Genomic DNA, 26,946 nt, shown 5'->3' with positions numbered 1-26,946 from the left:
AAGCGAACATGAAGAAAAACAACATAAGGTCACTGTTTTCAATAGTGGTAATGTATCATTAAACTGGTAATAAGCTTTTCTTGAAAAAACATTTTTAAGAATTTTTTCATTTCAGGTCATTTAGGAAGTTTAAAAATTAAAACTTTAATGAAATTCAGACGCTAATATTATCGTACATCTTGTTTGTACAAAATGTTTTTCCACTTGATGTATCTACCTTTTTTTTATGCTATATTTTCCGCTATATCGCCAAAAGCTCACAAGTGCTTACTTAGCCTAAATCTCTAATTTTGTGCTAATTAGAAAACTGTAAGTGGAAGAAAGAGTTGCTGTAGTAGAAAGGCAGTCAAATGAAAAGAAGTTGATTTTTAAAAAAGAAACAAATGATTTTAATTCTAAGTTCAATTCATACCTAAGTTAAACAAGTAATGGTGGGGTTCTTAAAATGTCCAAGAAAAAGTCCTACTTTGTGTACAAGGAGTGTACATTTGATGCATAATTAGTATATGATTTCCTAAACTCTCACTAACAGATAACTTAGTAGGTAAACAAGATCACAACATGTTCTTGTCTTTACAGGAGGGTGCTATTGCATGAATTAGTATGGCTGATGTAAAGTGTTTGGTGCATGGTTATTCGTTCCACAACTAGTCTTTTGTGGAGTTCATGAATATCACATAATATTATTTCTAACTTGTTTCTTGCTATTTTAAGTTTTTTTTGCCTTACTGTTATAGGAGCAAAGAGAAAGTATATTCTTACAACCATTAAATTCTGATTTTTAACTGGTTTTATAACCATGACTATGGCAAGAAGCTGTACAGTTTTAAAAAAGGTTTTTCAAAACTCCCTATGCACTTCAACAATACGATATCTCAGTACATGTTCACCAGTGCAACAAAAGTTAGATTTATGTGGAATATTTCCACCTATTGCGACCCCTTTCAAAGAAAATGAAGATATTGCTTGGGGAAAATTTGAAGAAAACCTTCAGAAATGGGACAAGATACCCTTTAAAGGTTTGTAATGATACTATAATCTGACATTAAAATGTCAGCCCTGAAGCCATATCTTATAGCATATGTTTGTAAGGCATAATATACCTTTTTAGTCTGTTTTGGTAATTTGATAACATCTAAAGCTTTTATTTCCTAGGTTGTAAATATTAAACATGCAAATCGAATGTAATTCTTCTATTTTAGGGTTGTGCCCTGCACACCCATTCTAAATAAACACATCACATTAGGACAAACATTAACCAATGATAATAACAGATTAAATTGAGAAATTTTGCATCAACAAATTTTAAGGGTTTTGACAACAACATTAGAGGCATGCTATCTCTATCCAGTCACTGCTTATTCTCACGTAATAAAAAATTGGATAGATCTGCGCCTGGTGCTATTTTCTTTACAACCCAATATAATCAAATGTTTTGAATAGTTTCAATATTTGTTACTTTTCTCATTCTTTCTGTCTTTTTTCCTTTATATAATTACAAGGAGGGTGGTAGAAACCATTCCCTAAAAACTTCAAGATTTTACTTTTTAAAATGAGTGGCCACATTGTATTAGCATCTATATTTTAATAATTATTTAGGATACCTTTGCAATAAAAGATGCTAGTTTAAAATTTAACAAAAGTTAATTGTTTAGTCAGAAAGCTGTTTTTAAATTTTAGCCTCTTAATAAAATGTAATTCTGTCTAAAATTTAAAACTGTCTTGTAAGTAGTGAAATAATTCAACTAACGCTATTAATTCAGGTTACCTTGTCCAGGGTTCAAATGGAGAATATGTTTCGCTATCCAATAAAGAGCGAGTTGACATAGTGAGGTTTGTAAAAGAGTCTGTCAAAACATCGAAATTGGTGTTGGCTGGACCTGCACTAGAAGGTAAGCATTTTTGCATGATATGAAAATCCCTAACAAAATTATTGAGACATTGGCACTTTTTTGGCCACTTTACAAAGTTGGCAAAAAGCAAATTGCGTAAATTGTGCTACTTTTTCAGATGCATAGGTTGGCAGCATTTGAAATGCCCTAGTCGCACTGTTTTACGGAATAATTCATGTCACAACCCACAAAGGCTGCAAAATTTGTGAAAAATGGGTGTGCTGACGTCAGCAGAAATTAGCACCTTTTTAAAGAGGTATCCCACCAAAGATTCTGAGCCCTAAGTTCGCTGAACATTGCTAAGTAAGCATTGCCAAGTAAGCATTGACAAGTAAGCATTGACAAGTGTAAATTGCATGAACCTAAATGGGCTATATATCTAATTGTGGTGAGGATAAACTTTCAATTTGCCACCTTGTCTCAATATATTTTTAAAAAAATTAAAAAAAATTACGCATGAGATTGGAAGAGTCTCGTTCTAAAAAACTTCAGCGTGTTTTTAAGAGGCTTCTTATTTCTCTTGTTCTTATATGAAGCTAACTTTTTTTGCAGGTACAAAAGAAACCTTGCGTTTGACCAAAGAAATGGCAGATGTGGGTGCGGATGCAGTTGTTGTCACCACACCCTCTTTCTTTAAAAACAGAATGAATTATGACGCCATGATGAAACATTATACAACTGTAATGGAACTATATTAACATTACGACGTAATGTTTTAAAGAGCTCGTTCTTTAAAAAAAAAGCTGTTTCTTTTAGATTGCTGATTTATCTCCTGTACCAGTCATCTTGTATAATGTCCCATCCAATACAGGTGTTGAATTTCCATTGAATGCAGTTTTTGAACTGGCCAAACACTCTAACATTATTGGCATTAAAGACAGTTGTGGAAATGTAAGTGATGGCCACGGTGATTTTAAAGTTAATTCCGTGACTTTTCCATAACTTCTGGAATTTCAATGACTTGTGGTCACACTGGCCTATGTATAACTTTTTTAGCGAGGTACAGTGTGTAGTAATATGGGAATTGGGAATGGTCATTCGGAGAGTATACCTGTAAAATATTAACATGTGAGCGTTTTTCCAGAAATGCTTATTCAAGCACATGTACTCCCTTAATCAAATTGTGTATTCTTTAAAAAACAGACTACTAAAACAAACATTTGCAGTGATTGCTGCGCTTACAATGATATTTTTGTATGTTATAGAAAATGAGAAGGTTGTTTGTCAAATCCTTCTGCTATTTTTTGGAAGTGTTTTTTTTTTCGTTTTATAGAATTTTAGGGTTCGGAGATAGGTTGAGAGGTGGGATTTGAAAATTATTTGCTTGCGCAGGGGGAATGCTACCATGTGCTTTGTCTAGGGATCAGAGGATAGAGCAGAGAATACTATAAATAATTAAGCATGGGTACCTGGTTAGTGTTATTAGGTGGACAGTGTTAGCTAGATCGCAAGTGCACTTTGTAAATTGTTCCAATAAACTTTTAGTACTATAACTACAAAACCTAGGAAACTATTCTGTGTTTTTTGTAGAGAAAATCAATTTATAAAATTTTCCACCCTTTTTTCTTTCCACTCATCCTGTTAGTTATAACGCCCATTTTGTTCTTATGTTATTAAAATACTAGTCATTTAGCGGCGACATATTTTAAAAGAATGCTAAAACAACAGTAAAAAAAATTACAAACGTAATGTTTTTATAATTAGCATAGATAACTGTTCTAACTGACCTGCTTAAGGGGACTTTTAATAAAAAAAACTCACCTTTGTGTTAGTTTCTTACTTGAAAAATTGTTAGAATTACACCTATGTTTTTTTTAGATCACCAATTTAGGCCACATTATTGAACGGACTTCACACGAAGATTTTCAAGTTCTTGTTGGGGCTGCGTCATTAATTTTACCTGCAATGCAATTGGGTAAGAAGTTATCGATCTCCATTGTGAATGTCATTTGGTAGACAATGTCATACTGTTTGCTTAAATTTCGGATTGGTGTAGGAACTTGATTCATCATTTCAGGCGCAGTAGGAAGTATATGTGCTTTGGCGAACATTCTCGGAGAGAAATGTTGTAATCTTTATTCTATGGTTGGTGAAAACAAACTAAAAGCAGCCACGCATTTGCAATTGTCTCTGATCGCAGCCAACCAAACAGTGAGTCTTTTCCTCTATTTGATTTATAAAACATGACTTTAAAAGTGCTTACCTTGCAAAAAATATTACAAAAAATGGAGTAAAAAATTATTACAAAAAATTGAGTAAAAAATTATTACAAAAAATCGAGTAAAAATATTACAAAAAATGGAGTAAAAATTATTACAAAAAATGGAGTAAAAATTATTACAAAAAAATCGAGTAAAAATTATTACAAAAAATCGAGTAAAAATTATTACAAAAAATGGAGTAAAAATTATTACAAAAAATGGAGTAAAAATTATTACAAAAAATCGAGTAAAAATTATTACAAAAAATGGAGTAAAAATTATTACAAAAAATTGAGTAAAAATTATTACAAAAAATGGAGTAAAATTTATTACAAAAAATCGAGTAAAAAAACCTAATATTGTTTCAAAAAGTTTACGGACACCCTATGTCATGGGTGTTAATGTTTTGATCCTATCCATTGTCACTGTACTTACAATAAAAAAAAGACAACCATAGATAACACACTCCAACTATATTTTAGGTTACTCGTAAATACAACGTACCAGCAATGAAGTATGCGATGGACTTACTTGGTTATTATGGTGGTCCATGTCGGTCACCTTTAACTCCACTTTCCGATGCTGAGAAGGCGGACATAGAAAATGTGTTCAAAGATTACATCAAGTAGACAGTATTCTTGTTTCCTTCTAATCCTTTTTGTTCTTGAAATCTAGCTTGAAGGAAATTAAAAACCTTTTAATTTAGCATAAAACTTCCAAACATTACAATACCATGGTGAAAACGTTTTCTTCTCTCTAAAACTTTCTCTGTTTTGATTCGTTGCAAAACGACTTTAGTTCCACATGATTGTTTGTAAATTTTAGTCGACAGGGCAATGTTGTTAGATTTTTGTGCGTAAATTTTACTTTTGAAAGTGACCACTAAATGAATTTTTCCAAAACTTCGTAGCAACACAAGATTGCAAAGTATTTTCATAAAAATTACGACACGTTTTATTTTTAACATGTTTCGACCTTACTAAAGTCATCTTCAGAATATTATACAAAAGTTGATACATACACTCTTTATACAAAATTTTTTTTGAAAGTTATTTAAATATTTCCCAAAAGTACAATTTTATATGAATTATACACAAGCTAATCCATGTTGACAAAATAATATTAGATAAACTAACAAAAGTTAGTTAAATGAAATTTATATACACAATTTGTTTAAGACAATTAAATATATCCCAAACGTACAATTTTTTAATTTTATTAAATGAATTTACACATGCTAAATCAATATCTAAGTAACAAAAACGATACTGAACAAGCGGCTAATACAAAACATAAAATTAAACGGATAAATTGATGATGCAATGCTTAACTTGTTTATTGAGATCTGGTTTCAACCAAGAAATATGCATACCCTCTTTGAGTTTCCTCTGCCAATCAGTGTCTGCATAATCCAAAATAGAAAAACAATTTTCGTTACATAGTAATTTACAGTTAAGATTTGACTGCATATGCTTAAATATTTGTGAGTTTTTATCAGTATTCAAATGTTCTATAACTCTACTAGAAATGTGTCTGGTGGTTTCACCCACATAGCTAGCATTACAACTAGCTCATAAAAATTTATACACAAGTCCAGATTTAAAAGATTCAGGAACTCTGTCCTTGCTAGAAAAATAATCTTTAATTTTACACGACTTAAAAACGAGGCACACATTGATTTCTTTACACATCTTATTGACAAGTTGATTGACTTTTTCTTTGGCAGTATTAGAGTACTTGCCAATAAAAGGCAATTTAAAATACCTCTTTTCTAATACATTAGTTGTCTCTGTACTGACAGCTGTAGAAAAATTCTTATCAAGGTAATTTGAAATATGGCGGTTTACCAGTTTTGTAGGAAAAGAGTTTTTTCTCAAAATTTCAGTCAAATGAATTTTGAAATTAATTTTGCAGATTGAAAAAACAAAACAAAAGGGTTATTGGAATTTACAAGAGCTAATATTGGTTATGCTGGAATAATTTTCAAATGAAAATTCAAAAACAAAAAATTCGTAGTTTTATACAATCGTTCCATTGTTTTATTTAAGTTATAGATATCGTTTTACGGAAACACGAAATGCATGATATAAAGGACGGGCGACCCCGTGGATATTTTCACGGGTAACCCGCCAGCCTATATTATAATACCCGTATGCGTCTGTCTGTCACGCAAAATGCTAACCGCAGTAGCAAGACACACAAAATACGGCTAATAAGGGACGGGCGAACCCGTAGATTTATAGTTAACGACTAGGCTCTATAATAATAGCCGTATTTTGTCTGTCTCTGCGCAAGATGGTACCTAGAGTAGCGAGACACGCGAAATGCGGTATATAAAGGACGGGCGAACCCGTGAATTTATCCACGGGACACCAACTAGTATTATTAGATTATCCACTATATTAGATTATTTATTAGATATTATTCACGCAATTCTTAAAGAATGCTAGTTTTTATGTTTTTATGATCATATATTTTCTTTATAAAATTATATGAAATTAATTAATGTTTTTCAGAAATCATAATTTTTCTAATATTATTACCTTCTCGGAAATCTTTCTGAAAAACCTGGAAAAATAAATTTGTCTTGTAAAGTCTTGGAATTGTGACAAGAACTTAAAGATGATGTCTTGGGATTGTACTAGAAAGTATTTTGTAATCGTACGGGGTTAATTATTTCATGTCTTGCAAACCTAACAGAATAAACTCCTTGGCAAGTAGTAAGAAAGCCAAATGATTAATGTTTTTCCCCAGTCCTGAAATATCTAAGAATTTGACATGGTTAGCCGTTGTGAACTGAAATTGTCCTGAAATCTGAAAACAATTTGATTTTTAGTAGACACCTCTAACCTTACCTTCATGTAAATCGCGATGAAGTGATGCAAAATTTCATAATGTTGATAAAAAACTGCAACATCCTCCCTACGAGGTTGCAGCTAGAAAATTTGGCGACTGTGTGGTTGACAATATCGGAAAAATGTTCAAAATTTGATCTCGTCAGGAATTCTCTAAAAGTAGATATTTTTTTGATTCTTTAAAATGTTTTTTTATTGTGTTGCCTCTGCCAACTAGCTTTCCACTGGTATAGGTCAACCCAGCTTTTATATTTTTCTGAATTTTAATATATTAATTTGAATAATCATCGCTCTTCCTCTTGTACATATTCTGTACTTAGATTTGAGTCAGTCAAAATGAATTTTTATCGTTTTATTGACATCCTTTTCTCTCGCCGTTGGTCTAAAACATGTATTTGTTTTGGGAATTATTAACTATGCATTTTTATAAACCATGATTAGCCTGGATACCGTGCGTGAGTTGTGCATCCTACTCTTAGGTTTCAGCCTTATGTAGCGATTTGGGAATTGGCATCGTCATAGTACTTTTAAGGTATTTTAAACATGAAGTTCATTATTTCTTTTGCGGTTTTTTTTTCACGTGTTAAGTTCCGTTAAAGATACTGAAATATAAAAATATTTCATGTTTGCTATAACATTAACGTTTTGTAGAAACATCTAGTTTTAGGCTTGGTTACACTTTTTTTGGTCATTTCGTAACATCGACACCTTTCCCTATCGATTTTTTTCAATCATTTTCCACTATAGCCCAAAAAGTTAGCAAGCTCTTACATTAACGAATGTTCAATTTGACAAGATAGAGATATTTCCAATCGCACATACGCTAACAAAAAAGCTCGTGAGCTAAACCGTGTAAGCTGGTCATTCGCGTTTTATCGGTAACCTGGGGATATTTTGTAGCTTGCATAATTCTGAAAAATTGAAGGTCAGTTTCCATTTTGCTACATTTTCTGGTACAGCGCAAAAAAAAGCTCAAACGTTTTATAATTAAAAATTTCTCACACGTGAAATAAAATTCACAAATTTCTTATTTACAGCTGCTGTAAATAAGAAATTATTAAATTTTAGGCTTACTATATATAAGCAAATGTAGTGAGAAGTTATTTCCAACAGGAATGTTAATATAATTTGTAATTTGTTTTAATAGAGATGATAAAAGGTGCTGTTAACTTTTGTAAAAATATCTCGTACTGTTCAATAAGCAAAAAAAATGCGTGATTAGCCTTCGTACCGTAGCAGGTTTGGACAGCCTATCCCGTATTTGCCAGTCAAACACGTGCCCTAGTGATTAAAGGCGTTTATGGGGACATAAACTCACTGTACCTGGACGATAAATTTTACTTACTAAATATTTGTTGGCGATTGGCAAATTACGCAATAGGTCAAAACACTGAAGTCATCGGCTATTTGCTGCTAAAGGGGAACGCTCTTCTCGTCCCTAGAGCTCTTTCAGATTGAAACCTGGAAAGTTTATCTCAAAGAGCTCTGGGGTCGAGAATGCGGGAACGCTTAAGTTTAAAAACAACAATAACAAACAACACCTTTGTATTACTTTAAATTTTGATTTGACAGGCGCGGCGCTTTTTCGAATAATCGTTTAGTCACTGATCTTACTTACATTTGTGTACCGGCGCAGCAATGTTTTGAGCAAGGCGGCTTTAGATGTTCGGACAAAAATTTGACGTTATTAATGTTTTGTCCAATTTAACGTCAAATTATTGTCACTTTGTTAATGTATCAGGGTGGAAACACATTCTGGTAAAATGGATTGCTCGTCAGAATACGTAGATGACTACGTTGATAGCCAAAATGTTCTAACAGAACATTCCAATGCCGTTCGAAAAAAGTCAAAGTTACCAGTAGTTAGCCGCGAACTGATAAGCAACAAGGAAGATTCCAGGGATATTTCCATATTAAAATCTGTTTTTTACGATGAAATAAAGTCTGGAAGGAGATTGCTGTTTAACAGTGCCGAGCACCAGAAGCGTAAACTTACCACAAATCCAGTAATAAATACGAGTGCTTTTAAAAGATTATGGGGAAGGAGAATTCGTGGTTCATTCGTTGCTCCACTTGAGCAGGCATGTCAAAATACACGTATTAAAAGAGTTAACACGCATTGTGAAGTAGTTAACAACGAAATCTTCGAAAAAAACATCACTAGTGGGATGAAAAGAAGGCTAGAAGTGATGGATGTGTGCATGAAAGAAAAAGAAGATCGAATTGAATGTATGAAAGAAATAATTGAAACATTTTTGGTACGCAAAGCTGAATCTAATTGCCATGAATTTCAAAAGGGGTGGTAGGGACAGAATTCATCTGTGGTACACGTCATAACACCATTTTTATCGTTTGTACCACACGTCATAACTACATTTCGTATGGTTGTACCACACGTCATAACTACATTTCGTATGGTTGTACCACACGTCATAACTACATTTCGTATGGTTGTACCACACGTCATAATGTTATTTTTTATGTGTCGGGAAGGGTTCTCGTGAGTGTGAATATTGGGTCGGATATTTATACAAAAATTCAAAAGAGTACTGCTTCTAAAACTAGAAGCTAAGAAAATGAGTTAATAACTTCTTAGTAGTGAATGACTATGTTTTTGTAACAGTCTGGGCATTCTCGTTTCCAGGGCTCTTTTTACGCGTTTTTAAAATTGTACTACGCATAGCGAACCTTACCATAACAAACTTACCTTGGGAACGGGGATACTGTCTGTGATTTGAAAGAACTTTTTAATGTGTTTTACTTGTGAGAAATGGTTGATTAAACTGTATCTATCATATGTGTTTCAGCGATCTTTCTCCGCATCTGTGCATCTCGCATTGACAGACTCACAACAAGCACATGGGTATCTAGATGCAGAAATAGTGTTACTTAACAAGAAATTAAGCCAACGCTGGAGAATCTTTGGTAGACACACATTGCGAGAAGAGAAGAGACGTTTGTTAGCAGTAAAAGCAGTCTTAAGTACAACAACAAAAGAATTGCAAGCAAATTTGTGTTGTCTGGAGAAGAGAAATGTAGAAATTCAAAAGTTTACTTAATTAAGAAATTCGATATTTTAAAACTCACTTTCTTATGATGTCACAAAATTTGGAAATATGAAACAATAATAAGCTTTTTAATCGGAAAATGGCGTTGGTTATGACATATAAACTTTTTATGGTTTTAAAGTTTTTTAGACTTGAAAGTTATGTTAACCTTTAGACGACGAATCGCGTAGATCTACAGTTAAAATTTGTTGAAGTTAGGGCAGTCTACCTTCACAGTTAGACTTTCCCAACTCCTGATGACTAGATTGATATGGAAATTGCTTGTCTGATGAAGAACGAATTACATAAAAGTAAGGTTCTTAGCCACCATTTGCAACTTAAGTTTTGGAAAGCAAAACAAAATACTAAAAGAGATTGTAGAAGTGCGTATCTTTCCCGTTGCAAGCAGTAGCACCGTACGAGTTTTGGATGACTATGAAGCCACTCCTGTAATGTTGTCTAAAGACTAGTTTTCATTTGTCTGCATTTTGTTAGCGAGTGCGTGCAAAATCTGTAATTTTGTCGAAGTGCGCACGCGCTAAAGAGATTGCTCGTCCTGTTTTTGCGCAATAGCGGAAATTACAGTCTAATGGAAACTAGCCTTCAGACCAAGCTACAAACTATGCATATTATAAAGACATAGATTTGCATCAATATTACAGATGATGTTTAATATTACTCACAAACAATTCAGAGTTTGTTTAATTCACTCATTCATAATGCATGTCCCATTCACTGATTTCAACACATGTGACTTACCCAGCTGCCACCATGACAGATATGTTCGATGTGTACTATGACGTCACAACACGATAGGAAACACTCAACACGAAGGGAAAACATATACCATTTACTTGGTGGAAAAGTTTTTGAATCAACGGAAATTTTAGTAAATAAAATATTTGTTCAAAATTTCTAATTAATTGTCTGGCTTACAAGAAAAGGTAAAAAAATTTTTCAGGTTTTTTCTTTAAACAACATTGTTTGTATAATTCTTTTGCAGATAAGTTTTGGACTAAGATCCTGACAAAACATACGAAACTAGAGGAATATGCGTGGATGGGCTTATACACAGGAGGGAAAAAGTGCAAGAAGGGAGAATACAGCTATAACAACGATTTCCATGTGCATTTTTTCTTAAAAAAATTATTACAAATTTTCTTTTGAAGAGGATTCAAAAGAAGAATCATCACCAGCTTTGTATTTGTCATCTCACTGCCATCTTTACTTTAATCATCACTTTGGATATAAAGTTTGCAATCTGGTGCCAGAAATTCACAATGAGTCTGTTAACGGAAATTCGCTTCTCGGGCGGTGGTGTTAAGCTACCCTGCATATACTATGTTTATACGAAAAAATAAAGAAAAAGAAAGAATTTTAAAAAAAGTGGTGGGCTTATACGTGGGTGGGTGCATACATGGGTGGGATTTATCTGCGAAAGAAAACGGTATTTTATTGTGTTTCTATTCCTTACCTACTAAATTTTTATTATCACTATCCAATATTACTGTTTTGGTTTTTAATTAAGTTAACAGAGGAAGATAGTACATCCTAAATAAATGTCAAAGTTTACCAGATGGTGAATTCAAAAACTTAAACTTTTTTTCAAACCATTTCTTAAATTAAATTTTGCACTGACTACAGCATGTTACATGGCTTTTGTATCTTTAAACATTGAGTTAATAGAATAAAATGGAGAAGAATGTTTTTAGATTTTAAAATACAAGAAACTAAATATTTGGCTCTACAGTTAATGTGTAGTATATTACCTGTTAAATGATCGTTTCTAATTTTTTACATTAGAACTTAGCACCATTTCGAAAGAAATCTCTTACACACGATAACATATGACATAGCAACTAGAAACAAAATGCATACCCTAAACATCACAGAACTGTGCTACCATACCAACTTACCAATATGCGACGAAACAACACAATCAAAAGACAACAGCTCATCACTTATGAAGACACATTTTCCAGCTATAATCATTGCATGTTTTGCATTTGCGTTGAATATCACCGAAATAATATACATTACATCGCAAAGGCGAAAACGAGCTGCTACTGAATATTTACTTCTCAGTTTTGCAATGGCTGACTCGTTGTACAGTTTCGACGTATTTGTAGGTATGTCCTTGATCATAGTTGGAAAGAAGTATGATTTCTTTGATGTTAGCATGATTGTAGTAATCGGCTATCAAATTGCACAGTTCACTATATATGCATCTATCTTTCACGTGTTGTTTATTTCATTGGAGAGACTAGCAGCTGTCGTATTTCCTTATAAATATAAACTGTTCATGAGGACTGATCGAATTAAAATTGTCATATACTTTCTTTGGTTGCTGACTGCATTACTGCAAGGAACAATGGCAGCTGTAGAATACCGCGACGGACTTTATGAATCAAGTCATCACGAAGATACTGTATTACATACAGCAAGCGGTATCACATTTTGTGCTGGTATATTCCTCTTTGGTGTTTATGGGTACATCTTTTATGCCATCATTAAGCGATCAAGGTACATGCGAAGAACAAGCGTAGATGTAAACCCATTTCAAACTAGACGTCACAAAGCAGAAATTATCGCATGTGTTACGGGTTTAATCGTTTCTGTTGGTTTCATTGTGTTTTCGTTTCCATTAGCGATCTCATTTTGTTTGCCTCACTCAAACTTCGCCATACGCGTTTCAATAGCTGCCCATTTCTTCCTCATTTTTAATTCGGTATTCAATCCCTTGGTTTACTTCTGGAGAGGGCAGTTTATAAAAGTCATGAAAAGGAAGTCCAATAGAAGAAAAGAGAAAAAGCAGTTAAAAGATGTTGACTTGTCAACTGTTTCGCCACGAAATAACACAAGGTACAATGTTTCAACCATTCAGTTAAGTAACATTATGTACGCCAGTACTTTGAGTGTGATCAACGCATCGATGCCTGAATCGTCGCGTCATCCACGATTGTAAGAAGGTTCTGAGAAGTAAAGTAAAAACATTCGTAAGTGAACATTCTAGATATAAAAACAAAACAAATATGGTTATTGATTATTTTCGAACTGCAAAAATACTGCAAATGACAATAAGAAACTGAAAAAAAGTGGTTTAACACCCACGGTCGCCTGTGAAAAGTCAAGTTTCAGAAATAGCTATTGACTTTTCTTTTCTGCTCCTCTCTTGAATCTATATATAGAATGTATTTTGAATTTCGACCTATTTCTAGTTAATTTTGCAACCCTCGTAATAATGACCGTTGACATTTTACATTTATATATTTTAATAGCAAATAAGTTGGGGACCAGATCATGCTTGATGTGGGGGGGGGGGGGGGGGGATTCTAAGCTATTGTACAATGATTTAATATAACCAAAGATGGTGAAAGTTGATGGCCGTTATTGATTAAGGACTTTTAGGTGCTTAAAATTGAGAAAAATTGACAATTCGTTTTCTGGTTGGTGAATAGTTTTTCCATAAAATAATTTATCCGACGAAAATTTTGCCTGATAAGTTATTCCGTATTGATTAACGCAACTAATATTATAACTTACATGAATGTTATTGGTCGATAATATAGTCGAATTTGGAAGCGGTGTGAAGAAAGCGTTTAAGGAGCGTTAATGCGGGATAACTATATTATCGACCAATTGTTCGCGAAAATATCTCCCGCTATTTTGACGTTAAAAGATTTCGTACAGTTCTTCGTCTGTTGGGTAAGAACGCATCATGTTTATTTATTGTGATATCGTCGGCGTTTTTTCTTAGAACTGATTTTGGTATTCCCAACCAAAAGTAGAATGAACTTTTTTTTGCAATCTTCCCCTTGTTCATCTTAATGCAGTAGGAAATTTAATTGTTTCTCTGAATTATTTATCATTGGACACATTAATTTTTATATTTTTATGTTCTATAACCTGTATTTATAAATAAATTTTTCCTGTCTGCCATGTTTTGTTTTTTTTCATTTTTTACTAAGCAGAGTTATTAAAATTGAAACATATAAAAGTTATTTCCGTTGCGTTTATCAGGGATAGACGTTTTCTTAGGTGTTGCGCGGTTGTTTGTGTGGACTTTTAGGTGTGTATTTTTCAGACCAGAAGAAAGAAAAACAATATCAAATGTTAAATCAAATGTCTTTGTGTCTTTTGACACAAAGATCTGTTTTCAACGTTTGTATTATTTTCTCACACAAAACTCACACCAAAGATGTTTCAATGAGTAAAAAATAAAAGAACATGCAATTTGTTTTTTTCGAAAAGATGCAGTTGTGACAAATAATTTTTGTAAGAATTTGTGACTATATAGATAAAAAAAATATTTTATGATAAGCAAAACTACAATTTTTTTATTCCATTTTAACGGGGCTTTCTTGGCATAAAATTATCACCCAAAACAACTTTTAAATTAATTAAGCTATATTGATGAATCTTGACAGTATAGCACTAGAAATTAAAAAAAGTTTGTGAAGCATTACGCAAGTTGCAAGCAAATTTGAAACTAGCTAATAGTTGACCCTAGTGCTTTTTGTTTCTCTTTGCTATAAAACGGCGAGGTGCTAACATTTTACTGCAGACGATATCTGGGAAATCACCAAAACTGAATATCATAGACGTAGAAAACCCTGGGGACGAGGTTGTAAAATAAACTCACCACGGAACAAAAACAACTCGTTGTGCAAAAGTAGTGATTTTTTGGCAAAAATACAATATATATATATACGGAATATTTCTTTTAAGAAGGTACGAGAAATTTAGATCGCGCGAAACTAAACATAAACGATAACTAAGAAATTTCGTACAACTTCTTTTTTACAGAATTATAAAATTAAATATTGATAACAATCACAATATTGTCAGTGGTGGCTGACGTAAATCCAACATTGATGAAGCTTTTAGCGCCAAAATCCATGCAGAGTTATACTTTCATAAAGTTAAAACCCTTATTTTGAAAGAAATGCAATACATCGAGTTGTACGATCCGTAGTGTGCGAAAATGTGACGAATTAAGGGGATGCGCGTCGTAAGGTACACTCTTTCAACCGGAAAATAATATTCGGAACGCAGATAACTTTCGGAGATAAGAAGGCGAACGAAGCAGCTTGTGGGTTCTTTTTCACGTAAAAATAACGGCACTAGTTATGAAAACCGATTTCTTGAAGCCAATGAATCTGCTGCAATGAATTTCGAAAACTCACGGGAAACAATAAACAAAAACAAACAATCTACAGAAACGAAAACAACTTATTAACTTTATCAAGATTTATAAAACAGCTTCAAATTTTTGACAGAAAAACAATAACAACGCGGGATGAAGTTTTGCTTTCTTCTTTTTATCTCACGTATTGAAAGATAACATCTCTCGCTCTCATTGTACGCAATCTAAAAAGAAACAGAAAACATTTTTATATAGTATATTACATATATAGTAAACTAAATACATTAAAATACAGTGCCTTTGAGGGACGATATTTAGAGCTAAATTTCTAAACTACAAATATATATCATTTTTTGGGACAGAGTGCTCAAAAAGTGTTTACTAAATACAATATGCTTGATATATGCTTGATATAATTAATAAAGTCATGCAACTTTGTTTACTTTGAGGGTTGTCTTCTTTTGGGGATTGGTAGTAAAGTCGGTAGAGTGTTCACTTCATATTCATATGGGTTCAATCCCACATAACAGCTGTTCCTTATTGAACAGAAATTTAAAGGGTTTTTGTAGCTCAAATGGAAGCTTTTTAGCACTCTAGAATCGTCATGTTGTCCCTCCTGGAACAATTGACAGGGTAAATTTATTGCAATTAACGAGGCTAACCACATAAAATATAGATCACTACTTTTTGTGGCCAAGACAACAGAATTAAAGGCACTGTTTTCCATTTGGAAAGTACAAATTGTACTTAACAATTTGCTCAAGGTTGCCCTCATACTTATGGCTTTTTTGGCCAGTTTTTTTTTTTATCTTTTTTAAATATTTTATATATGTCCAAACTTAATCTCACAAAAACAATAATTACATTAACGGTTGCCACCATTATCGAACAAAAGTCCAATTGGTCATTTGTGACTTCACACATCGTACATAAGCTAACTTCTTGAAAAATTTATTGCTATAGGTTTGAGTGTTGAAGAATTTAACAAGATGCGAAAGTAGGTAAACAAAGTAGAATTTCCAGGTAAGGGCACCATTTGATAAAATAGTTCAGATTTAGAACATATATCAGTAAAAAGACCCTAGTAGCAAAAGTACAAAAGTTTTTAACCACAAATGAGCAAATACCTTAAAGAATAAAGAGGTATTTTCCCGTTAGTTTTAGATTGGTGACTTAAATTTATTTCCACAATGCAACAAAAAAAAGAAGCAACTTGAGAAATATTTAAAAATCGTGTAATAAAATTTAAAAAAAAAGAGTTTTGTTAATCATTATGAATTGAATTTTCTTCTTCTGACTGTAGCTAGAGGTAGCTATCTAGCCAGCTAGCTAATGATTCGATTGAAGGATGACAGCAAAAATAATTTTCCATGGTGGCCATACGCACCAAAAAGTAATTTAGTTAGCTAGCTACATCAAACCAAGGAACGTAAATATAACTTTCAAATCATCCATACCTTCGCAACTCACTTTTCTTCTGCTGTATGAAAAGAATACCACAAACATACCAATTCAAGCTGATAATTTGGTACTTTAAAATCTTCTTTTTAATGAAGCCATAAATATAACACGTTTTTGCGCATTAAACGTTCAAATTAATATAATGTGCCTTCAAAAGGTAAATACAAGCTTTCCAAGTGCAAATATTAAGAGAAATAGCATGCCAGCTAAGCCAATTATTATCAGGACTTGGTATAAACTATGTATTTGTCTTAGGTCTGTAAAATACACGATAATTCAATTTAGCCGATAGCCGTTTTCTGATTGCTTGAGTTTACTTCCCAGTCTTTCGCTTCCGGCAAACGGAAAATCGGGAAATAACGGGGGGGGGGGGGGGGTACGAAAGACGGGGGGTAGGGGGGTACAAAGCCTGTTTACTGGCATTTTTAGCTAACATTTATAAGAGCTGCTTGGTCCAAACTTATTTGTTCTATTAGACAAAAAAATAACCTACCTTTTCGTGAAAAAATATCAGTCATATCTCCTTAAGCTGATTTTATATGATTTTTTTTCTATCGAAATTTTGAGAATCTCAATAATTCTCTTGGTATACTTCGCGTAGCAAACGTGCTCCACAATTTCGCTTCGCTTGCGAAGCTCAATTGCTTCGCAATAACCAACCTTTTCGTGAAAAAATATCAGCCATATCTCCTTAAGCTGATTTTATATGATTTTTTTTTCTATCGAAATTTTGAGAATCTCAATAATTCTCTTGGTATACTTCGCGTAGCAAACGTGCTCCACAATTTCGCTTCGCTCGCTTCGCTCGCGAAGCTCAATTGCTTCGCAATAACCAACCTTTTCGTGAAAAAATATCAGCCATATCTCCTTAAGCTGATTTTATATGATTTTTTTTTCTATCGAAATTTTGAGAATCTCAATAATTCTCTTGGTATACTTCGCGTAGCAAACGTGCTCCACAATTTCGCTTCGCTCGCGAAGCTCAATTGCTTCGCAATAATAGTACTTGAAAGTGACAAGAAAATACTGAAGTTATAAACTTTGTTGTGACGTCACATCAAATTTTCTGAGAGCAAGTGCTTTTGCCGCTGGCCATTATCGGTCGAATTGATTGTTTTGTGGTGTAAATTTTGTTCTCCAGACAAAACAGATAGTAATTAAAACCTCCTTATGGCGAACACCTCTTCACGGCGGACATTGTTTTAAAGAACAAACTCTGATCAGAAAACCTCTATAAAACGGTACGGACACTTTTTAAGGGTCCCGATTGACATTTTTGACTAAAAAATACCTCTCGATAGCGGACATGAAAAAGCAAATATTTTTAGGATTTACATTTTTCCCTTAAATCCTTCGACTTCCAATCAGTTTATGACTTCCTCACTGTTATGCAAATAAAAGTCTGAGGGCATTTTTAAACCATATTTACCTCCACGGTTGATTTTTTAGATTAGTTCTCTTCCCCCCCAAAAAAGAACCTGCACAACACTTTCAAAGTCGATTTTGCGCATAGTCTACACACAAATTAAAAGCTGCAATGTCAGCACATTGTTGATGTAGACATAAACTAGGCAGCTATGACAATGTTCTTTTTAATGCAGCCTCGATCCCAAGACCTGAAATTGAGGTTGCTTGAGAGAAAACTACGTTATCACTATGTGTAAGAACTTTTTAAAAAACAACAAGAAAATATTACAAGAACAACAAAAGTGTTTTTGTATTTTTGATTACTTTGCGTTATAATCTTTCATTAGAAGGGAAAGTGATATAAGAAATAGCTTTCTTTAATGACTGAGACGACTTATAATAACTATATAATCAACCTCTCCCCTTCTTTGTTTCAATAAGTTTTGTACTTGTCAATAAAAAGTAAATAGCAAATAATATCTATATTATAATTCCCGCATGCGTCTGTCTGTCGCGCAAAATGGTACCGCAAGTAGCGAGACGCACAAATTGTGGTATAAAAGGAACGGGCGATTCCGTGGATTTTTCCACGGGTCACCGACTATACTACACAAGTGCCTTAACTTTTTAGAAAAGATACGTGATTTGTCAAGTTTCATGTGTACCTAGTCCGTGAGTGAGTTGGAGAAAACATATCTTACGAAAAAGTAAAGCAATTAGGCGTAGTTAGAAATGTGTCAAATATTTATGTATGTAGTTCACAAAATTTTGTTTCGTAAGTGGTTTCCCACTACGCGTCACATAGATGTTTAAAAAAAGTTAAATAATAAAAGAATAGATAAGTAAATAAAGCGGAAACCTCCATCTAATAAGACAGGCAGTTTGTCCCAATTTTAAAGAAAGGTCTTACAATTATAACCCCTTGAAAGCGAACACTTCTTTAGGGCATATGCTTTTCTGATTCTTAAACAAAGTAAATCAATCGCCTTTATAAGAGAGAGAGAGGGTCAAAGCAGTCGACTTTCCAAATCGGTGGTGTTCGTTTTTCGGACGTTCCACTGTAGTGAAAAAACAAAATAATAAAAAATGAAAATAAAAATGAAAGTTCTTAACACGAAAACGAAATCAATTTTTGTAAGACTATAGCATAAATGGCGTCATTACGTTAATGACTTCTAAGGAGTACTTCAAAATGGGAAAAAATAGATTCTCTTTTTTTAACGACGGATCTGCACTTGCTCTATTGTGGAATAACAAGCACGATGGATTCAACTGTTCACATAAACATTACCAAATTCAATTTATGCAGAAACAAAACACTGGAAGAATGTGCAGATATAATTACTTCTATCTGCAACAATTTCACATATTTTCAAACCAATGACTCGTTTTTCCAAATATGTAATGGAGACTATATGCTTCCAGAACACGATCAACTAAAATGCTATACACCTCTTATTGTGATAGCTTCGATCGCATTGATATTAAACATTGGTGAACTGACTTGGTTAAAATGTCGAACCAGGAAATGTAAAATGTCTGAATATTTGATCTTAAGCTTATGTTTTACGGATACGCTTTATAGTTTGTTGATTATCGTTACAGTTATTGTAGATCTGCACGCAAGCGAGAAATATAGTATGGTCATAACTATGGTAGCTGAGCAATTGCAACGATTTTCAATTTTTAGCTCAATCTTTCACGTTGTTGGCATCTCGCTAGAAAGAGTTTTTGCTGTCAGTTATTTTATGGAGTACAAAGTTTTTATGGAAAAAGGAAAAATGAAATTATGTTTATGTGTTTTGTGGGTTACAGCAATTGTACTCCAAGGATCGATTAGCATCTTTCAGTACCACAACGGGATCGAGTATGGTCTTTCCGAGGCGTTTTATGATAGTCATAAAGTCTCAGCAGCAATAATTTTCCTTGCTGGAATAATAATCTGTTTGCTAAATCTATTCCTTGTGTGGAAAGTGAGAAAGCATTCTTTATCACTGCGAAGAGGGTCCGTAAGCAAACCTAATTCGTTTGTAAGGAGACGGAGCAGACAAGAGATGATGGCTTTTTTTACGTGCCTGTTGGTGTCACTGGGTTTTATAGTGTTCAATATGCCATTAGCGGTGGCTATTGTTGCCTTTAGAAACCCCTCAGAAGAGCTTGCCTGTGTTACACAGTATCTGTTGATGGGGAATTCCGTGTTTAATCCATTAATATATTACTGGAAAGGCTATTCGTTGCGATGGAAACGTAGGCGAGGCTCAAGAACAAATACATCTTCTACTGAAGCTGCTGGAACAATGACAATGGATAACCTTCCGAGATTCCAGTTCAAACGCAACATCGAACAATAAAGTTTTAAACGAACGCAATGGACATATTGTATAAAATTTTGTTAAATCTGTATTAGTTAATTACGAAAGAACTTGCAAAAAAACAGGACATAAAGTTTTATTTCTTTGAAAATTTTTGCCTTACCATTCCAAGGTTATATTAAACTCTGAGCTCCTTCTTGTGTTACTTTAAAGTCTTTTTTTGCTTATGTCATTAAACTTGATACATGTTTAGACATTTAAAGATAATCTACACTCATGTTCAAAATATTTTTAGAATTGAAGGGGCTGTTCATATGGAGTCGGGCTGGCTCGGTTGACCGGCTGGCTCGGCTGAGCGGGACCTGCTATTAAAAAACACATGAAAAAATAAAAATGTGTTGATATGAAAACCGAGCCAACCCGCCTTGCCGAGATCTCACTTGCATGTACCGAGATCTCAGTCAGGCGGGATCTCACTGTTCTTAAGAAACGCATAGTAAAATTAAAATGTGTTCATATGACAGACGGGCCAGTCCGCCTAGCCGAGATGAAATTAACAATAGAATATAAGAATTCTCATCAATTATTTGAAGTTCGAAATATGTTCTTTTGTCTTCATTGTTTATGAATCTTTTGTGAAATGTAAACAACTTTTCCATCCCGGCTGGCCGAGATATAAAAAACTTCATATGAACACGATATGAAAATCACTCCGGCTAGCCGAGCCAGCCAGCCTAACCGAGCCAACCGGCCTCCATGTGAACAGCCCCTAAGGCTTAATTTTGAAGATCATACTCACAAGCAATGATTTACAACGTTTCAATATCATACCCACGTTCTTTGAATTTGCCAAAGTGCACTGGTCAAGAGGGACTTAAGTTATTTGGTTTGATCCGATACCTCAAACTGCGCTAATTCTTGCTAAATTAACCAAGCCAATTTTCTCGGTTTCCTTGAAATTTGCAAATTTGCAAAAAATTTTCAACATAATATGAACAGGATTGTAGGCAAGGAAAATAATATTTTGTCGCAATGACGTCATTTCGCTTGATCAATATTTGCCTGTAGTCTGGCCAGTATTTTATTCTTAGTATCCATATATCTTCTAACCATCTGGTAACCAACATGCAAGTAATAAACACAACACAAAGGGAATTTTTATGCGCTTGCCATGCAGCATGTCTGATAGCATGCACTAAAATGTTTTCTCGTGACGCCACCTCTCACTTGCTGCAGAATGGTCTAATGAAAAACTTGGATTAATGATTAAAGTGCGATTTAGTTATGGCAGCTAGAATTAGGGGAGAGTGGTATTAGCTTTACTTTTGCCAAACGATAAAGAAGGAGATCATACAAAAAATTCCTGGGTGCAACCGTGGCTAGAAAATAGAGAATGCTATGGCGCTTTTCATCCCATCTTCAAGCAGATAAAACGATGTTAAGAAGTGCAGAGAGTATTTTCGTATGACCAACGCTAATTTGAGTACTTAGACGATTTACTTTCTAAGGATTTTCAGTAGCAGAGTACAGTATATTCTCGTTAAGTGGGACACTTAAGGGAGGAAGGTAAAAAATGTACTACAGTAGCGGGCGTTGTATTTAAGCAAATCTCTTCATAAGTAGGATGTTCATCAAAAACACGTTGCTGTTTTTTAAAAGAAACATGTTTATAAGAAACCTACACGTAGAATATTCAAAAATTAAGAAACATTTACTACTACATTCTATGTCTATTTCTGAAATAAGAAACTTGTTTCTAATTAATTCTTACAATTAATTAAAGAAGATGTTACAATCATTGCTAGGGAGAGACTTTATAACGAAAAATGTTTTATTTTTTTATGTTAAGACAAACTAGTCCGAAGATTAAAGAAACCTGTAGAACTAGCTATTTATTTGATATAAGAAACCCTTATTTTACTAGGAAAATTAAGACAACTAAGAATCTTTTAGAACTAGGCCCTTCGCCAGGTTTCTTATAAAAACAAACAAAAAGAACGTGTAGCACAATTTGTCCCAGTTCTTGACAGATTTTTTTGAAAGTCTTAGAGAAATTTTAGAGGGATTCGTAAATTCATAATCACAATATGGTGATAAGTAATTTAATTTTTCTCTTTCTATATCTTATACATGCGACATGACTGCACTCTTACGAAAAAGTTTGTTTTGTTTACAATTTTTCTTTCAAATCATTGCAATGTCTTCAGTTGCGGAAAATATTCCATTAAATGCCCCACTTAAGCGAAGTTTTTGCTCCAAGGGACTGAGAAAAAATGTACTACAAAGCGGGTGTTCTGCTTATTTGGGTTCCCACTTAATGAGAGTATACTGTACAAATATGAAAGATTCGATAACCCCTGCCGAACATGTTTCTGTGGCCTTGCGTTATTTACAAATTAAAGAAGGTCATAGATAACAGATCGCTGAATTTATCAAACGCTTAGAATGTATCAGGTTGAAAAAATAAAGTGCTACGTAATAACTAGTGACGATGCGTTTTCTCTAAAAAACATTTGATGAAACCCTATCCTCAGAAGAACCTCACGGTACACAACTGCATCTTCAATTATCGTCTTTTAAGAAAGAGAAGAATTTCAGAAAACGGATTCGGAATGCTTGCAAATCGATTGACGCGTTTTAGACATGGAAAAGGTTTCTACGTTCAGTGGCAACAGTAGCATTGCATAACTGACAGAGGAGCAAAAGTTCTGTGAGTAAAATTGATTAACCAAATGGTTTTGTAGATCAAGTTATTGAAGTGGGTAAGATCGATGAAGGTGCGTGAAGGGAAGATACTCCGACTGGCACATGGTTTTTACTTTCTAAATGACACTTACCGCAATCGATCTATCAATCAAGCCAAAACAATTTGAGATGAGTTTACCGACTATTTTGTAATGGAAGGTCCTTTACATTAGCAATGGCGTTGCTCTAGATTTGACATATAGTTACAAGAATTATTAAAATTTTCTGCAAAGACAAATAAAAGTAATAGAAATACTTAGAGTTTGATAAATTTCTAGTTTATTTGATTTATTTTAGTTCCATAGTAAAGTCGCTTTGGTTAAAAAACCTGTACGGCTTTGCTCAAGAAAGTTGATTATAAGCTGACTGTCAGGGTTCATATAACTCAGAATGTGACGTTTGAACACAATGAATTTGCAGGTGAATACGGCTGGCATTAAGAAGCCAGGGGTGGTGATTGTAGGATACCGGCATATATGTTTGTAATCGGATAAGATGAGATATGTGGGATAAACGTGGGAGCAGGGAATATACGAGCTTTATAATTGGGAGGTGCAGGTTGCTGTTGCTCATGCTCTTCATATTAAGAAAAGATGTCTATAATTTTTTTCTTTCACATGGGTCAATCCTTTTGGTCACACTGGAGCAAACTGTCAGCCACCGCTCCCGAAAAGCTGGGTTTGTTTTTCCACAGCAGATTGCTTCACTTGGAGTAGCTTGTTGATGCACTGACTCGTGATGATCAACCCTCTGAGTGATGGAGGTTGTTAATGCTTTTGATAATTCGGCTTTGGCTCATTGTTCTACACTCATTCTTCCTCACGTCGTTTTTTAGCAGTAGGAGCCCTTGGTTTATCTTCAGTCAGCGTATCAACTGTCTCACTTATTCCGCAAGTTTACTTAATAAAATCCATTTAGTTTAACTGTTCCTAAGTAATAAAATAAATAGCCTTTATTATCACCTGCGCCAGAACATCATTATCCGATTCTCCAATTCCGAGGGTTTATTATCACCTGCGCCAGAATGTCATGATCCGATTTCCCTATTCCGTTCTGTAAGTTCTTCACCGTAAACTTTTCATCACAACGATCCCTTAATTTAACCAAAAGGGATTCCCGCAGCATTTTATCTCCATACTTTTGTAACCCATCAAATTTATGTCATCTTCAACAACTGGTTTAATTTAATAAAAACATAGCTATTGTTTATTTTTTTATTTTTACATATTTTCTTAAACAAACATGTCATTTTAGGATGGTTTTCGAGTTAAATTGTTTGCATTATGGTATTATAGTGGTATTCTGGTGGCATTTTTACATTTTTTAATACACAAAATCCAAGTACCTGTACTCTCACTTCTGCGCAACTAAAATTTTCAAAGTCACTCCTTCAAAAAATGCTTTTACTACCACAGTGGACTCTCCATAACTCACGGGGAATCAGAAATCGTTGGAGCGGTTCAAGCAATGGAGAGTTTGGAAATTGGTCGTTTTTTCCCTACTACCGCAGACGCCGGCGCGTTCGAATGACTTCGTTCAATGATCTAAGGGGCCGAACACACGTAGAAAATATTTGAATCAGAAAAAAACTCTGAAATGTTTCAATTTTCAGATTGTTTGAGTTATGAAGAGCCAAAATAGCCTAATATGCTTTCAAGGGACAAAAAATATTGTTTGACTTAAGGAGATTTTCGAGTTATGGAGATTCGAGTAGTAGAGAGTTGATTATGAGAGTTTATTACTATTAGGAAATTTTCACGGTGCCTACGAATTCATTCGAGTGAAGGAACGGTTCGAGTTAAAGGGTTTCGAGTTATGGCGAGTCCACTGTAGGTAGAGCATGAAAAGAGGATGAAAATATGGTCTCGTATGTCAAAGTTGCCTATTTTAATACGGAGTTAAAGCTAGTCCATCAAATACTAAAACAAAAAATTTCAATTTCATGCTGATATCAGCATCTCTGTGCTAGATAAAACTAGAAATTAAAGAAAAGGTTGCGAATCATTACTCACGTTGCAAGCAAAACTGAAATTAGCCAATAGTTGACCCTAGTGCTTTTTGTTTCTCTTTGATATAACACGGCGAGGTGCTAACATCTTACTGCAGCTGATATCTGGGAATACAACAAAGCTGAATATCATGGACGTAGAAAACCTTGAGGACGAGGTTATGAAATAAACTCATCGCGGAACAACAACTCGTTGCGCAAAAAGTAGTGATTTTTTGGCGAAAATACAATATATGTGGAATATTTCCTTCCAGGTGCGAGATAATTAGATCGTGCGACCCAACAAAAACGATTACTGAGAAATTTTGTAAAACTTCTTTCAAAATCGATAATAACCACAATATTGTCAGTGTTGGCCGGCGTAATTTCAACATTGATGAAGCTTTAGCGCCAAGAACCCATGCAAAGTTATATTTTTATATAGTTAAAAACTTTGTTCTGAAAGATATGCGATACATTCAATTGTACAACCTGCAGTGTGCGTAAATGTCACAATTAAGGGGATGCGCGTCGTAAAGTACACTCTTTTAACCGGCAAATAATACTCGGAACGCAGACAATAATAGAGACTTTCGCGTTAACCCATTCGGAGATGAGAAGACGAGCGAAGCAGCTTGTGGTGTTAGTTTCTTTTGTGCAAAAATACCGGCAGAAGAAAATCATTGACAGAGAATCCAGAACAACGGCCAGAAAGATTAAAGAAACCATCAACAGTGTAGAACGTAACAAACACATAAACAGCATCTCGTATCAACTTCCTGAGATTTGGTTACCAGCCCTACAGAAGAAGTAGTTACCTACATCTAGGTCCAAAAATTTTAATTACCGTAATTAACTGTAATTATCAGCTCGTTTCTGACTGGTTAATTTTCATGAATTTCGATCCTCTGCAATTATATAAATACATGCTCAACATCATTTTACTTTTCCCGATGATGGGAGAAGGATCTCCCGAAACGTCGCCTACTAAACTATCATGTTCAAGAAATGATAAACTTTCCACAGTAATATGAATACTGAACAGACAAACCGAAATAATATCTTCAATAATATCAAACAGCAATACGGAGAATCCATCTTGGCAGAAGTCAGATCGCTAGAGAAATCAAGAATAAAATACGCACGATACTTTAAACATCTTCGGTTTTCTCTACGTTGTATTCACAACGAAATAACACCTAAAGATCTTCGACTTACCTGCAGAGTAAAGACTAAAAGAAGTAAGAAAATCTTACAACGCGCAAACCGCCAGTTGTTGCAAGAAAGAATCCACCTAAATCACGTAACACGTAACACCCTACATCGCCAAATACTTGATCTTGACAACACCATCAAATCGAGACTTTCCATCGACCAATATAAACAGGTTAAGAATATTCATGATAGCGTGTATGAAAAAGAAATGAGATCAGTTAAAGACAGACACCTTAACAAAGTTTAACAAAATCAATGACAGATTCAATGATGATACACAAACGGGTATAGAAAAGAGCAAATGGATTGTCAATCTCTCCAACAGACAACTCACGACAGAAGAAACAAACCTTCTATCAAAGGAATGAATTTTTGTATGACACCAGCTTCAATTCCAAAGAAAGAAATAGTTGCGAAAGTGGAAGAGGCAATTAAAGATCTACCAAAAGAAAAGGCAGACACAGTAAGAGCTAAAGTAAGTCTCACGCTACAGAAAAGCAAAACACAAAAGGACAAGTTGCAAAAATCTGAAAGAGTGTCATTGAAGAATCTAAAGAAGGACAAAGATGTCATAATCCTACCGGCAGAAAAGGGGAGAACAACGATTATCATGAATACACCTGACTACATCAACAAGTGCAACGAACACATCAACAACGGGCCTTAAAAACCTCTCAA

General features: G+C 34.1%; 4 protein-coding genes and 1 long non-coding RNA gene across 5 annotated transcripts; 4 read left to right on the top strand and 1 right to left on the bottom strand.

Moving 5' to 3' along the window:
* The first annotated feature begins 570 nt into the window (after window positions 1-570).
* LOC130646181 (4-hydroxy-2-oxoglutarate aldolase, mitochondrial-like) lies at window positions 571-4,728 on the top strand. The gene is made up of 7 exons (XM_057452334.1): window positions 571-1,019; window positions 1,764-1,892; window positions 2,445-2,572; window positions 2,649-2,783; window positions 3,711-3,807; window positions 3,910-4,043; window positions 4,576-4,728. Exons 1-7 carry the CDS (start codon window positions 800-802, stop codon window positions 4,720-4,722), a joined length of 990 nt encoding a protein of 329 aa, XP_057308317.1. The 5' UTR covers window positions 571-799; the 3' UTR covers window positions 4,723-4,728.
* Window positions 4,729-7,374: 2,646 nt separating this feature from the next.
* LOC130646184 (uncharacterized) lies at window positions 7,375-10,847 on the top strand. Its single transcript, XM_057452336.1, has 2 exons — window positions 7,375-9,206; window positions 9,756-10,847. Exons 1-2 carry the CDS (start codon window positions 8,712-8,714, stop codon window positions 10,005-10,007), a joined length of 747 nt encoding a protein of 248 aa, XP_057308319.1. The 5' UTR covers window positions 7,375-8,711; the 3' UTR covers window positions 10,008-10,847.
* A 1,018-nt stretch (window positions 10,848-11,865) lies between these two features.
* Window positions 11,866-13,084, top strand: LOC130646142 (trace amine-associated receptor 3-like). Its single transcript, XM_057452282.1, has 2 exons — window positions 11,866-12,956; window positions 13,009-13,084. Exons 1-2 carry the CDS (start codon window positions 11,866-11,868, stop codon window positions 13,082-13,084), a joined length of 1,167 nt encoding a protein of 388 aa, XP_057308265.1.
* A 1,759-nt stretch (window positions 13,085-14,843) lies between these two features.
* LOC130646325 (uncharacterized) lies at window positions 14,844-16,962 on the bottom strand. The gene is made up of 2 exons (XR_008982778.1): window positions 16,599-16,962; window positions 14,844-15,365 (listed from the first exon to the last, which is right to left on the bottom strand). It is a non-coding gene; the product is annotated as an uncharacterized LOC130646325 (long non-coding RNA).
* A 2,309-nt stretch (window positions 16,963-19,271) lies between these two features.
* On the top strand, window positions 19,272-20,360 carry LOC130646141 (uncharacterized). The gene has a single exon (XM_057452281.1). The coding sequence runs from the start codon at window positions 19,272-19,274 to the stop codon at window positions 20,358-20,360; it is 1,089 nt and encodes a 362-aa protein (XP_057308264.1).
* Window positions 20,361-26,946: the final 6,586 nt, after the last annotated feature.

Source organism: Hydractinia symbiolongicarpus, chromosome 5 (assembly GCF_029227915.1).
Source record: "Hydractinia symbiolongicarpus strain clone_291-10 chromosome 5, HSymV2.1, whole genome shotgun sequence".
Lineage (NCBI taxonomy): Eukaryota > Metazoa > Cnidaria > Hydrozoa > Anthoathecata > Hydractiniidae > Hydractinia > Hydractinia symbiolongicarpus.
Note: the sequence above shows the minus strand (reverse complement) of the source record. Positions and strands in the feature narration are given on the sequence as shown.

Coding starts and splice junctions, on each gene's coding strand:
- LOC130646141 (XM_057452281.1), top strand. CDS start 19,272: ATGGATTCAACTGTTCACATAAACATTACCAAATTCAATTTATGCAGA.
- LOC130646142 (XM_057452282.1), top strand. CDS start 11,866: ATGCATACCCTAAACATCACAGAACTGTGCTACCATACCAACTTACCA. Junction 12,957..13,008: donor TCGTCGCGTCATCCACGATT/GTAAGAAGGTTC, acceptor TGAACATTCTAG/ATATAAAAACAAAACAAATA.
- LOC130646181 (XM_057452334.1), top strand. CDS start 800: ATGACTATGGCAAGAAGCTGTACAGTTTTAAAAAAGGTTTTTCAAAAC. Junction 2,573..2,648: donor TGATGAAACATTATACAACT/GTAATGGAACTA, acceptor TGTTTCTTTTAG/ATTGCTGATTTATCTCCTGT. Junction 3,808..3,909: donor TTTACCTGCAATGCAATTGG/GTAAGAAGTTAT, acceptor TCATCATTTCAG/GCGCAGTAGGAAGTATATGT.
- LOC130646184 (XM_057452336.1), top strand. CDS start 8,712: ATGGATTGCTCGTCAGAATACGTAGATGACTACGTTGATAGCCAAAAT. Junction 9,207..9,755: donor AAATAATTGAAACATTTTTG/GTACGCAAAGCT, acceptor TATGTGTTTCAG/CGATCTTTCTCCGCATCTGT.